Genomic DNA, 14,884 nt, shown 5'->3' with positions numbered 1-14,884 from the left:
ATTTGGTCGTAATCGGTGACCCATCTAGAGTCTCCGTCAGTCTATTTGGGCGTAATCGGTCACCCAGCTAGAGTCTCGAAGTTAGGTTGGTCGTAATCGTTGACCCATCTAGAGTCTCGAAGTTATTTGGGTCGTAATCGGTCACCCATCTAGAGTCCGAAGAAGCTTATTTGGTCTGTAATCGGTCAACCCATCTATAGTCAGGACGACGTTAGCGTAATTAAGTTTAAAAGCACGAGGAATGTTCACCCGCTTACTATTCCATCAACACTCTGGCGACGGCGCATGTAATTACTTTGCACTGTAGTTTCTTAATAACACACGATTTCATCTTTGTCACAAAACATGACACGCTGTAAGATCTTAAATAACTCTTTATTTCTCCTTTTGCTTGATTGTCACCTGGGGGGGGCTACAGGCTTATCAGTTATATAAAGACAGATATATTTAGCAATTTAGATATGTCCCTCTACAGTGAAAAATCACGTGTTTATACACTTTTAACGGGTAAACGTGCTATGCTACAAACGCTGTCAACGGCGAATTAATTGGAGTTCGTAATCTGGTAGTCTTCGTATGTGTAGAGGAAAGGAGAGTTAGACGAGATGAGAGTTATAGAGGAGAGAGCTACGAGATGCGATGGACTCAGGAGTCAGAGAGATAGAGAGGAGCCCCGATGGAGCGAGAGGAGCAGGCGAGAGAGGAGAGGAGAGAGGAGAGAGAGAGAGGAGAGAGGAGAGAGAAGAGAGAGAGGACGAGAGAGTTAGGAGGGAGATTAGAACAGTTGACTGGTTAGAGAGAAGAGGGGAAAGGATGGGGAGAGAAGAAGAGAGAAAAAGGAGGAGAGAAAGAGACGAGAGAGAGAGAGGAGAGAGAGAGGTAGGGGAGAGACGGGAAAAGGTGGGGAGAGAGAATGAGTTAAAAGAGACGAGGAAAGAGAGAGAGAGAAGTAAGGTACAGTTGTACAAGTTCTTCAGGGAGAATTGTTTTAATGATTATATCTTCTATTGAAAACAAGAGAGAAGTGGTTTGCAGTCTGTGCTTGCAGTTTGTAAAAAACAGATATCACCAAAAGGTAAGAACGTTGTGCAAAGGGGAGAAATGATTCATCACAGGTATCACTTTCAGGAAACTGGTTTAGGAAGTTTGGGTAGTTTTGCAATATTAATCTGAAATAAGAGTGCGTGTTTTGAAGATTTAAGTTCAGACTAACAAGTTTCAAAACTTAAGGGAAGAGGGGAAGTGTAAGAACGAATGGATTTATTAAGTGGAACAAAAAGGGAGAGGAAGGATAAATGAATGAATGAATGGCAAAGTTGGGATGAACGGATGAATGAATAAGAGAAATCGAATAGATGGATGAAGAAGAAGAAATAAATAAAGGTAAAGATTAATGTATTAAAAAGGTTGAACGAACGAACGAACGAATGAACTAACGAACGAAAGAATCATTAAATGAACAAGTCACAGTAAATATTTTAAACCACAGTATATTTACAAAAATTTTGATATTTGATAGCTAGAATCAGGGGCCGGGGATAAGTACAAAAAATATACCTACGTTTCCAGTCTCGGGGTGGGACATATCCCAGTGGTAAACTTCTTGCTGAAGCGGTTCAGGAGATCTCATTCTAGGATCGATCCCCGTTGGTGGGTCCCTGGGCTATTTCTCGTTCCAGCCAGTGCAACCACGACACGTGACATCGAAAGCTATGGTATGTACTATGGATCCATCTATGGGATGGTGCATATAAAAGACCACCTTGCTACTAATGGAAAAACATGTAGCGAGGGGCCTCTCAAAAAAGTATACGTCAGAATTACCAGATGAGCAGTTTGAGAATACAACAGCCGGTGATTAATAAATCATTGTGCTCTAGTGGTGTCGTTAAACAAAACAAACTCTGTTTTTCTCTGTCAGCTTTAGTGTCCTAAACCTTTTCTTCTATGACTAACTAGCCAGACTGACAACAGACGTAGTTTAAATTGCTGGGAACCGTTGAACTGACATTCCTTTTTTCCCCCGCTCTTTCATCTTGTTATGTTTTATTTCAGGTTTGACGACAATAACATGGCTACCAGACCCCAAAGCGACGATTATTTTTGGACAGACAACACCAAACCCACAGAATGTAATCAATGGTAAATTCTAAATCTTAATATTGTTATCTTCTGGATTATGTGGGGAAAAAAAGATACCCCCCCCCCCCCACCAAAAAACAAACACTCCCTCCCCCAGAAACCCAAACAAACAAAACAAGCAAACAAAACAAAAACAAAAAAGCAACAACCCCCCCCCCCCCAAAAAAAAAAAAAAAAAAAAAAACCCACACAAGCAAAACATGTATTGATTTTGCATTACTCTTAGAACTCTTGTTTATTTTTACAATATATAGCTTTATCATGTGAAGTTACAATATGATGTTCATGACGATTTTCCCAATTTGAAAGCAGTTATATAGCCCTTGAACTTCGACGATATCAAAACTTGTTGAGCGTTGTAGAGGCTATGTAATGCTTTAAGCGACTTGTCGCATGCAATTTGTCGGCCCTACAAACATCAGAACTTATAGGACTAAAGTCGTTCCGATTTAGGTGTTCTCACAGTATGATTCGATCGCATCTGACAAGTTGGTACGACTAATCGCATAATGAAAACGCGTCTTTAGCAATTGCTTTGTTTATTTTTTGTTTTGTTTTTCGTTGAGCGATCACTAAGTTAAGCTGTTTTCCTTTCTTCTTCTTCTTCCCACAGGTGTAGATCCATATCAAACTAAACATGATCTTGGCTCCGTGGCAAAAACGAACTCCGTGGCTGACAAGAATCTGCACTCAATGGCTATTGGAACCCGAGATCCTCTGTTAACTTACGACAACTTTGGAAACAGTGTATCCAACGTGTACGACCCCAATACGAACACTGCGGCTACTGGTTCAAATCTTGTCTCAAACAGCGCCAACGACGTCAGTGTTGGTGACACCCCAATGTCAGGGAGTGTCGTCGTGACCAACCTCTCCTCTTCACCGGTGGCGGACCGGAATACCAACATGGCCGCAGGAAGTCTTACAGACACGGCCAGTAGCGCAGGATCTGTGGACGCTCTTGGTAATACTGTAGGAGATACAGGAGCAGTAGCTGGCTCCTCCAGCCCTCCTGGCACAGAGTATTTCATTAATGTAGGAGTAAGAGATGGCGGAAGAGGAGGAGGGGGAGTGGCATCAAGCTCCTCTGGTACAGACCCTCACGGAACTGGAGGAGCATTAGGAGGAGCTATATCTGACCCTTCTGTAACGGATCCTTCGGGTAATACAGTAATAGGAGAAGCAGGAGGGGTAGCAGGCTCCTCCCATGTGGATCCTCCCGGGAACTCAGCAGCATTAGTAGGAGGTTCAATATCTGGGACGGATTCTTTGGGAAATACAGCAGTAGCCGATGTAGGAGGAACAGGCGTAACGGGAGGAGGTGCAGGAGGAGTAACAGGAGGGGTAGGAGCAGGGGAAGGGGTATTAAGCTCCTCTAGCCAAGATCCTTTCAGAAATACAGCTGTTGTAGGAGAAGGAACAGTATCTGGTTCCCCCGGCACTGATTACTTCAGTAACACAGGAACAGGAGGACACGTGGGAGGACAAGACACAGCTGGGTCCCCGGGAACTGATCCTTATGGTAATACAGGAGTGGTAGGAGGAGGAGGAGTATCTGAAACCTCTTTCGGTAACATAGGACAAGCATCAGAAGGGGTGTCTGGCACGGCTAGTACAGATAATTTCGGCAACCCAACTGGAGTATTGGGAGGATCTTATGATGCATCTGGCTCCTCCATTAGGGATCCCTTTGGAAATTCAGGCCTAGTGGGAGAAGCAACAGACGGGGGACAAGTAGTATCGGGTCCATCTGGTACGTTTGTAGATGCTACTGGTAATACAGCAACAGACACAGGACCAGCAATATATGACCCCTCTGGGACACACCCTTTCAGTAATACAGTAGGAGAAAGGGGAGGAGGCAGCGGAGGAGTTACAGTATATGACCCCTCTGGACTTCAACCCACCAGTAATACTGGATCAGTAGCAGAAGCGACAGCTGGCCCATCTGTTACACATCCTTTCAGCAATATTGTAGGAGGGAAAACGGAAGGAGGAGGCGTGGGAGGAGGTTCAATATACGATCCTTCTGGCACACAACCTTCCGGTAATACTGGCACACATCCTTACAGCAATGCAGTAGGAGCAGTAGGGGCAGGAGGAGGAGGAGGAGGAGGAGTAGACAGAGTAGGAACGTCACAAGCTTGGTCCTCGGGCACGGGATCAGTGGCTAGTACAGCAGACGGAGGAGCAGGTGGACCAGTGTCTAGTTCTTCCGGGACAGCTACTGTCAGCCAGAGAACAGGTACAGTCTCAGTTGACGTTTAGTGGCTAGGGCCGTATTTGATGGTGGTGAGGGTTAGGTCATAGCTAATTCCGGAAAAACATTATTCATATTTATTTAAATATGTCCTTTTTGTCTACCTTGAGAAGACAATAACTCGTGTCTTCATTTTAAACAATATTTTTCAAGAGAAGAAAAAGATTGTTTTGTTATATAACGAGTGCGTGTGTGTTTGTGTGTTGTTGTTTATTATCTCTCCCCCTCTCTATATGTGCCTGTCTGTGTCTCTCCCTCTCACACCCTCCCTCCCCCCCCCTCTCTCTCTCTCTCTCCCCCCTCTCCCCCTCTCTCTCTCTCTCCCTCTCTCTTTCCCTCCCCCCTCTCTCTCTCTCTCTCTCTCTCTCTCTCTCTCTCTCTCCTCCTCTCTCTCTCTCTGTGTGTGTTTTGTGTGTGTGTGTGTGTGTGTGTGTGTGTGTGTGTGTGTGTGTGTGTGTGTATCTGTCTCGTTTTGTTTTGTTTTGTTTTATCTAACAATTTTTTTTTTTAACATGTTTTTATTACTAGGCAGCCAGGCCGTGGATAATTTCAACTATTTCAAGAAACTGTTCGCCGGTCAGTCTGACAGCTGGATACGGAAGCTATCTGATTCAATGGGCCAACTTTCTCAAAGTCAAATTCAAACCATACTGACAAAACTGAAGTCAGCCATCGCACAAACGAGTGCCACACGTAGACCGACACCAGGTAAACATTGTGCATCCTAAAGTTTACAAAACGGGGTTTTTTTAACGACACCACAGTGAAAGACGTTCAGAGATAGGAGGAGCTACCACACTGGAGAATAAATCAAATGGAAAGGAAACAGGTAGTGGGACAAAGAAGAAGAAGAAGAAGAAGAAGAAGAAGAAGAAGAGAAAACACAATACAATCAACAATGGTTTCCAATACATGTATATATCTAACATATATATTAGTTCTACTTGTGGTTGTTCCAGAAGCTACGGAAGATGATAACCGGCCTTGGTGGTGTCGTGGTTAAGCCATCGGACATAAGGCTGGTAGGTACAGTGTTCGCAGCCTGGAACCGGCTCCCACCCATAGCGAGTTTCAACGACTCAGTGGGAAGGTGTAAGACAACTACACCCTCTTTTCTCTCATTAACCACTAACCCACTGTCCTGGACAGACAACCCAGATAGCTGAGATGTATGCCCAGGACAGCGTGCTTGAACCTTAATTGGATATAAGCACGGAAATAAGTTGAAATTAAATGAAGGAATATGATAAATATGCAAAACAAGACTGTATCTATTCTAACATGTCAGTATTAAAAAGTTATAGTTAATTTTGTTTAACGACACCACTAGAGCACATTAATTTATTAATCATCGGCTATTGGATGTCAAACATTTGGTAATTTTGACATATAGTCTTAGAAAGGAAAACCGCTACATGTTTCCATTAGTAGCAAGGGGTCTTCTGTATGCACCATCCCACCGACTTAATAACACATTACCATGGCCATTGATATACCAGTCGTGGTGCACTGACTGGGACAAGAAATAGCCCAATGGGCCCACCACCGACTGGGGTCGATCCTAGACCGAATGCGCATCAGGCGAGCGCTTTACCACAGGGATAGGTCCTACTCATCCTAAAGAAACATTTACTCTTATTGTACGAACTTTCTGACAGCCTTGTTAACAGCTAAAAGGACATATAAATATATACATCTTCGTGTTTAGAATATCAGTGTCTGTATATTCAATGTGATTCTGGCCGTCCTAATGTCCTAATGACAGGACTGGTAGCGTTAAATGTGGAATGAAAAGTTGGGTGAACTTCAGACTTTGACCCAGTGGGATACTATTTGATCTACTGCTATCATCAAACTGCTCGACATCTTCTAAAAGTGGGGGCAGGACGTAGCCCAGTGGTACAGCGTTCGCTCGATGCGTGGTCGGTGTGGGATCGATCCCCGTCGGTGGGCCCATTGGGCTATTTCTCGTTCCAGCCAGTGCACCACGACTGGCATATCAAAGGCCGTGGTATGTACTACCTTGTCTGTGGGATGGTGCATATAAAAGATCCCCTTCTGCTAATCGGAAAGAGCGGGTTTCCTCTCTCAATATCTGTGTGGTCCTTGACCATATGTTTGATGCCATATAACCGTAAATAAAATGTGTTGAGTGCGTCGTTAAATAAAACGTGTCTTTCTTTCTTTCTTTTAAAGATATACAGACAAAATTGTAGGCACTGTTCCCCGCCTCGCTCGTGTAATATTAGAATAGTGAAACTTTTTCTTTTTATCAATATGTTCAGTTGCTACAACGAGTCAGTCCCAGTTCCGCCCAACAAACAGGGGATGGCAGTTTCCCTCAACAACAGTCCGCCCGGTCACAGTCAACTCCGCCACGGTTCTATCCGTCACAGTCAACTCCGCCACGGTTCTATCCGTCACAGTCAACTCCGCCACGGTTCTATCCGTCACAGTCAACTCGACGACAGGTATCTAGGCCACGTCAGTCAATCCAGCAGGAGCCGAAATTGGATCCTTGGATGTCAGGTTTAGGTAAGATTTTGTTTTATTTGTTGTTATTTGTGTGAGAAACAAATCAACGTCCATTAAAAGTGCAGACTCTAGTTTCAGCCCGTGAAAATGGGCACTTAGTTTAATTAATCTACAAACCTGCAACCCACATTTGGATAAGGTTAAAACAGATAGAAGCTAAAGTCAGTGATGTTTAAAAAGGGAAATACCGTCAAACATAACTAGAGATTCTCTCGACAACCATTACTTCTCAGATGAACGTGCATTTTTAGAATTATAAAAAAAGGCCCAAAGGGATTGTCATTTTGAGTTATAGATTTGGTAAAATTATTCCTTGCCAGTTTAACCAATTTTTCATTAAATAATGTAAAATACTAGCTAATTTAGCAGTCACGTTAAAAAGTTAGATCAAGTTGGAGAATGCTCCCCAAAGAGTGAATTCGTCAAAAACACTACAGGGCTTGTTAATTCCTTTTCATGAATTCACACTTTAGCTGGCATTCTCTAGACTATGGATAATGGAGATCGACGTTTCTAGGGAGGTTCAATCATGCTCCTCCGGAAAATATGTTTAAGAATAGAAAATGTGCGGGGAGCGGAGGTCGGGGTTGGTTGTTCCCTGAACCACCCTCTGCATACGCACAGGGAAAATATTGTTTACTTTTAATATGGAAGTATGAAAAGAAATGTTTGACTATTGTGCAATTATCATGATTAAGGAGGCGAATATTTAGAGATATTTTACAGGCTAAGTATGACGTCCTATTGATCTAAATTGGAAAATCACAAAATGTTTTGTCTAGTTTGTTTTTTAGGAATCCTATATATATCAGTGTATGGTCACAATGAACATAGTGTACAAAAAGGTAGGACTTTACTTTGGCACTGTCACATATAAAGAAAGAAGTGTTTTATTTAACGACGCACTCAACACATTTTATTTACAGTTATATGGCGTCAGACATATGGTTAAGGACCACACAGATTTTTTTAGAGGAAACTCGCTGTCGCCACATAGGCTACTCTTTTTACGACAGGCAGCAAGGGATCTTTTATTTGCGCTTCCCACAGGCAGGATAGCACAAACCATGGCCTTTGTTGAACCAGTTATGGATCACTGGTCGGTGCAAGTGGTTTACACCTACCCATTGAGCCTTGCGGAGCACTCACTCAGGGTTTGGAGTCGGTATCTGGATTAAAAATCCCATGCCTCGACTGGGATCCGAACCCAGTACCTACCAGCCTGTAGACCAATGGCCTGCCACGACGCCACCAAGGCCGGTGTGTCACATATAAAGAACATTATAAATACTTATCATAAATAGAGTTAGGGTTAAAGTTAAGGTTAGTGACAGTGCCAAAGGAGTCCTTCCACAAAAATAAGTTTATATCTCGCATTCTTTCATATAAATCATTGCATAACTATAGCCAACGCTGATTCCTGTCTGTTAGTCATTTCTTGAAAAAACAAACCTCATAGTATTTTAATATTGGCCTACTGCAAATTGCATATCAATATTAATGTCTTTTCATTTCAGCTTCTATGGCATTATCTGGAGGTAAGTTTTTATTTTTGGTTTTATTAGGGGTGGGTGAGTGCGTGTGCGTCTGTGTGTGTGTGTGTGTGTGTATGTGTGTGTGTGTGTGTGTGTGTGTGTGTGTCTGGGATGAGGGGCGGTATTTTAGAATGACAATGTCCAAGAATGTATAGTTTTTGTTCAGGAAGATACTGATTTAGTTTTGGATTGTCCTAGGATATAATTACACAATAATTCATGTTATAGGTTTAGTACGTCACGATTTCACAAGGTTTGAAGTCGAATTCATTCTGTAACCCACTCATAATATCCATGTCATGAACCCATGATTTCGGCATTTGATATTTACTATTATGCCACATGGCAATATTTTATTTTTTACATACATGATAATATAACCGTTTAGGACTCGTAATGTGCTGGTATTCATGAACACTCAACCCTTTCTTCATAATGGTCGTTATGTTGTTTTTTTATGAACAGTGTTTCAAATGTATTTCATGATGTCTCCACGTATTTTTTTTTTCAGGAGAGGTGCCACCAGCATTACTGATGTATGGTATGTATAATTTGAGCTGTGAATATCAACTTGTTTAACATCGGCTTCGCCTAAGTTTAGCGTGATTTAACATGCCTGTAAGAACGATATCTGGAGAGGAGGGCTGGGGGGCACAATATCTAAGTAGATGGGGCGAAGTCTCTAGTGGCATATTTTTTATCTTTATTTACATGTACATGTATATATAGAACAAAGAAACCTACATTTGCAAATAATGACCAAGATCAAAGTGCTTAATTTGCACATTCAGAGCAAGCTGTTGTAGCGCACGCCTTTTTGGGGCAGGCCACCTCGGACAGCTCCTCCGTCCAGGACAGGATTGCAAATGAGAAACAGGGCGTTACATTTCACCAAAGTTGAGGCGGTAAAGTGTGTGCCCAAAATGAGTATGCACAAAATGAACAAAGCCCAAATTAAGTTCAAACATGCTAACCTCAAAACATATCACTCAAAATGTAATGTTAAATTACAGTTAGATTCAAATATCTCAAAATGTAATGTTAAATTACAGTTAGATTCAAATATCTCAAAATGTAATGTTAAATTACAGTTAGATTCAAATATCTGAAAATGCGTTTCTGAATATGTACAAATCTGTACCATTATTGCCCTAGAAAGACCATGGTGTGTTCAGAACAGACAAAAAACACAAAAAGAATGAGTGAGATTTAAAAACAAAGAGCAGGGCTACATTGCCACATTAGCCAGTTGCTATTTTTTTTACAGAAAATGGCTACAAAAATAAGTCTTTGGCTAATAAAGTATTCGTCAAATTAACCACATTTTAATAAATTTCAAGGAAATATGTTACATTTGTCAAAATTGATTCAACCAGAATTTGGTCCAGAGTGAGCGTGAGTACATAATCGGTTTTCATTGTGAGCCTTCAATATTACAATAACGGTCATAATGAAATTAAGTGTGGATTGAAGGATACTGCAAGTTTCGTTAAATATAAACAAAGTAGACCACTATTCACTTTCTGTCAACTCATTTGGCAAATTAAGTTTAAATCTGTGTTTTTATTTTTATGATTTAAAAATAATTATTTTATTTCACAGGTTTGAACCCACAAATGCATAAGAATCCATGTAAGTATAAATGTAATCTTTTTTATAGAAAATTTATTTGTTAAAGTTAGTTATTTTATCAGCTATTGGGTGTTGAATAAATAGAGGATATTTCATGTTTTTCGTCAAATATGATTTATATCTCATCGAGTGAAGTTTGCAATCATATCTCATGATATTGTCAAATATGATTTATATCTCATCGAGTGAAGTTTGCAATCATATCTCATGATATTGTCAAATATGATTTATATCTCATCGAGTGAAGTTTGCAATCATATCTCATGATATTGTCAAATATGATTTATATCTCATCGAGTGAAGTTTGCAATCATATCTCACGAGTCGCGCTTGCTTTCATGAAATGTTCTATTTATTATATAACTTTTGGCAATTTACCTTTATTTTTAAAATGCTAGCAGCAAAATAGTTCCAGCTTTCTTACAGTGAAGATAACACTTTCTACAGTGACGATAACACATTTTAGAGTGACATAGTGACATTTTCACTCTAAAATGTGTTGTCGTCACTGAGTGACTGATAACACTTTTATTTGACTGATATTTTCAGATATTTCACTAAATGTTATATAATAAAGGTAAATAATGAAACAATTGATGACAATATAAATGTTAAACATTTTAAAGTTAACATTCTGGTCTGACGGTATTTGATGTATGTGCCAGAATGAGAGAAATAATATGCTGTATTCAAGTAAAGTAGGGTCTTATAAATAAGTAGGGGGCGGGATTTCGCTCAGTCAGTTGAGTGCTTCCTTGAGATGCTTGCGTTGCAGGATCGAACCACCTCGTCGCAGGATTGAACCACCTCGGTGGATCCATTCAGCTGATTGTTTTTTTCTGGTTCCAACCAGTGCACCACAGCTGGTCAATGACCATGGTATGTGCTTTCCTGTCTGTGGGAAAGTACATATAAAAGATTCCTTGCTGCATTAGGAAAAATGTAGCAGGTTTCCTCTGATGACTACGAGTTAGAATTACCAAATGTTTGACACCCAATAGCCGATGATTAAGTAATCAATGTGCTATAGAGGTGTCATTAAACAAAACAAACTTTAATAAATAAGTAGTTTACTACAGATATGATGGTGCATACCGCAGCCCTTAATATGCTGATCAGGAGAACTAGTTGGAACGGGAAAACCTTAGTGTGTCTGTCTACTAAATAGAATTGATTCTTCACTGAATATTAGTAAAATAATACTGAATGTAATTATGTATCTTATTATAACTGTTTATATTCTGTTTTCTTTGATTTTAGATGCATCCTTGGGTAAGTTAGATTTTACTTTCTCTATCTCTCTCACCTCTCTACCTATCTTTCTCTCTCTCTCCCTCACCTCTCTCCCTCTCTCTCTGTGTGTGTGTGTGTGTCTCTCTCTCTCTCTCTCTCTCTCTCTCTCTCTCTCTCTCTCTCTCTCTCTCTCTCTCTCTCTCTCTCTCTCTCTCTCTCTCTCTCTCTCTCTCTCTCTCTCTCTCTCTCTCTCTCTCTCTCTCTCTCTCTCTCTGTGAGTTTAAAGTATTCCAGATTTTTAAGTTTAAAAGCCCTATTACAGAAAGGAAGATTTGCATGAACTTTTGAAATACTCTTAACCTTCTGTTAGTAATATTAATAATTATTTCTCTCTCTATTAATCTCCTCTCTCTCCTCCTCTCTCCTCTGTCTCCGCTCCCCCCCTCTCCTCTCTCTCACTCGCTCTCTCCCCTCCTCTCTCCTCTCCTCTCTCTCTCTCTCTCTCCCTCTCTCTCTCTCTCTCTCCTCTCTTCCTCTCTCTCTCTCTCTCTCTCTCTCTCTACCTCTCTCTCTCTCCTGTGAGTTTAAAGTATCCCCTCTCTCATCGTCTCTCTTTTTACCCTCCTCTCTCTCTCCCTGTGAGTTTAAAAGCCCTATTACAGAAAGGAAGCTTTGCATGAACTTTTGAAATACTCTTAACCTTCTGTTAGTAATATTAATAATTATTTCTCTCTCTATTAATCTCCTCTCTCACACTTCTGTCTCTCTGTCTCTCTGTCTCTCTCTCTCTCTCTGTCTCTCTCTCTCTCTACCTCTCTCTCTCTCCCTGTGAGTTTAAAGTATTCCAGATTTTTAAGTTTAAAAGCCCTATTACAGAAAGGAAGCTTTGCATGAACTTTTGAAATACTCTTAACCTTCTGTTAGTAATATTAATAATTATTTATGCCCCCACTGCCAAACGGTTTTAAATGATTTCCTACAGGCATTTGTTTTTTCATAGCTGGATGTCAATACAGCAATATATATTATAAATGTTTTATTAATTTTTTTCTAGCCTTGTCATCAGGTGCCGAGATGAGTAAGTATAACGCTATTGATAAATAAAATTTCTCGAATTGTACCTAGCCTACAATATCTAGGGTGGGATGAGGCAGTAAAAATAAGAAGGAACAACAACAAATAATGTTTTTAAAATTTTAAATAAAAAAATAAAATAAAATGTTGCTTGTTATATTAACTTAGATAGATATGCACATTCATTTTTTATATTACAATTACTGATAATCTCTCATACCCCCTGTAAAGAATTACTCAATACTATTTATTTTTATATTGTATTTTATTATTGTATGCATAAGACGAGACTTAAATAAAATATCTGTTTTTAGAAATCAATACTTTAGTAACTGTTGTACAGGTTCACCGGTAGACTATTACAATCTATAATATAACATGCAAAGTCTTTTGATTGTTTCTCCTATTTTGATCTGCACTATCAACTGCCTTCTTTGTATTTACCCGGTACTGCACTTTGCAGTCGACTACTATACACACATCATACTAGATATTGCATTCAAACACGAATTCCATAAATAAAATCTCATTGGACGTTGCCATCTTTGTCACTTAACACAGAAGTGGCTACATACACGGCAACCGTGTATGTAGCCTCGACTAATGAGGGCTGCTATCTACATGTCCAGTTTAAGCTTAACGCCACATCACCTCATGTAAACTTTCCCATGCTAATTCTCAAAATCCTAGCATTTATCTTGATGATGAAAATTGTTCCAACAACTATTTATGTTTATCTCATATTACCGATATCTCGAGATTGTCGATTTGCCGCACTCGCAATATCGAGATAACAAACTTTCGTGGGTTTTTTTTCACTTTGAAAAGCTTATTTTTAAACCAGTTTTATTCATCAAACTTTCTCCCTTATTGTAAATTTAGACTTTCTTTCATATTTTTTCCAGCTGATATGACACGGTTAGGCCTTATGATGTTGGGTAAGTACACTAATTAAGTATTTCTTTTTAGGAATTTTGTGCGATAGAGCAGGGATGTAGGCTGTGGAGGAGGGTGGGTTGCGGATTCGTGCAAATACCCAAGCTGAAACCAGTTTGTTCTTTGTTTAACGACACCACTAGAGCACATTGATTTATTAATCATCGGCTATTGGATGTCAAACATATGGAAATTTTGACATAATCTTAGAAAGGAAATCTGCTACATTTTTCCATTAGTAGCAAGGGATCTTTTATATGCACCATTCCACAGACAGGATAGTACATACCACGGCCTTTTGATATAACAATTGTAGTGCACTAGCTGGAGTGAGAAATAGCCCAATATGCCCACCAACGGGGATCGATCCTAGACCAACCATACACCAGGTGTGTGCTTTACCACTGGGCTACGTCCCATCCCAAAGAGACGACTGGTTTCCTTTACAATGCATTATTAGGTTATTCATATTGGTGTTACTATCTCATGGTCCATTCCTTGACATGGTGAGTAAGCTTGCATGTCTCAATGACTTGGAGAGCTATGCCAGCTGGAGCATCAGCTCCTGGTAGGGTCACCCAAGCTGGACTGGTCAAAGGGTAGAGACTAGACTAATATGGACCGGACAGACAGAGGATGTGAGTCAAGAAAGCTATGCATCAGCATTAGTGTGGAAACCAAAAGGAAATGTCTGTACATGCACCAAGCTCTATGATCATCATCATCATATGTAAATGTAAACAAAAGTGTCACCCCCACCCCACCCCCCCCAAGGTCCAGACCATGCTATCCCTCTTTAGAGCCCCCGTAATTTTCGTTTCTGAGGTACATGTATAACACTGTAAAGTAAAACAATAATGTCTGTTTTATGATACCACTAATCATCGGCTATTGGATGTCAAATATTTCATAATTCTGACAAAAATGTCTTAGGGGTATTTCTCGTTCCAGCCAGTACACCGAGACTGGTCCATCAAAGGCAGTGGTATGTGCTATCCTGTCTGTGGGATGGTGCATATAAAACATTGTTTGCTACTAATGGCAAAATGTAGCGTGTTTCCTCTATATGTCAAAACTACCTAATGTTTGACATCCATTAGCCGATGATTAGTTAATCAATCTGCTCTAGTGGTGTCCTTAAACAAAGCAAACTGATTTTATTTTAGAATTACCAAATGTTTGACATCCAACTTGTTAAATGTCCTAGAGCTGGACATCTGTTACAGTTTTAGCAGCAATGGATTTTTAATATGCAAGGACAAAAAAGCAGGATAGGATAGCACATACCACAGCCTTCGATATACCAGGGGCGAGATGTAACCTAGTGGTAAAGCGCTTGCTTGATACGCGGTCAGTCTGGGATCGATCCCCATTGGTGGGCCCATTGAGCTATTTTTTGTTCCAGCCAGTGCTCCCCGACTGATATATCAAAGGTCGTGGTATGTGCTATCCTATCTAAAAGATCCCTTGCTACTAATGAACAAATGTAGCGGGCTTCCTCTCTAAGACTGTCAAAATTACCAAATGTTTGACATCC

The 14,884-nt window shown here is 40.3% G+C and overlaps 1 protein-coding gene across 1 annotated transcript in view; it reads left to right on the top strand.

Annotated features, from left to right (window-relative positions):
• Positions 1–10,104, top strand: part of LOC121387639 (uncharacterized PE-PGRS family protein PE_PGRS54-like) — a 12,339-nt gene extending 2,235 nt beyond the window's left edge. Inside the window, exons 2-9 of the mRNA XM_041518812.1 lie at positions 1,019–1,075; positions 2,056–2,142; positions 2,756–4,387; positions 4,931–5,110; positions 6,688–6,937; positions 8,455–8,475; positions 8,984–9,013; positions 10,075–10,104. Coding sequence (XP_041374746.1) covers positions 1,019–1,075; positions 2,056–2,142; positions 2,756–4,387; positions 4,931–5,110; positions 6,688–6,881 — 2,150 coding nt within the window. The 3' untranslated portion in view covers positions 6,882–6,937; positions 8,455–8,475; positions 8,984–9,013; positions 10,075–10,104. The remainder of the gene's footprint in view (positions 1–1,018; positions 1,076–2,055; positions 2,143–2,755; positions 4,388–4,930; positions 5,111–6,687; positions 6,938–8,454; positions 8,476–8,983; positions 9,014–10,074) is intronic.
• Positions 10,105–14,884: the final 4,780 nt, after the last annotated feature.

Source organism: Gigantopelta aegis, chromosome 13, assembly GCF_016097555.1.
Source record: "Gigantopelta aegis isolate Gae_Host chromosome 13, Gae_host_genome, whole genome shotgun sequence".
Taxonomy (NCBI): Eukaryota; Metazoa; Mollusca; class Gastropoda; order Neomphalida; family Peltospiridae; genus Gigantopelta; species Gigantopelta aegis.
This window is presented reverse-complemented; position numbering and strand designations above follow the sequence as displayed.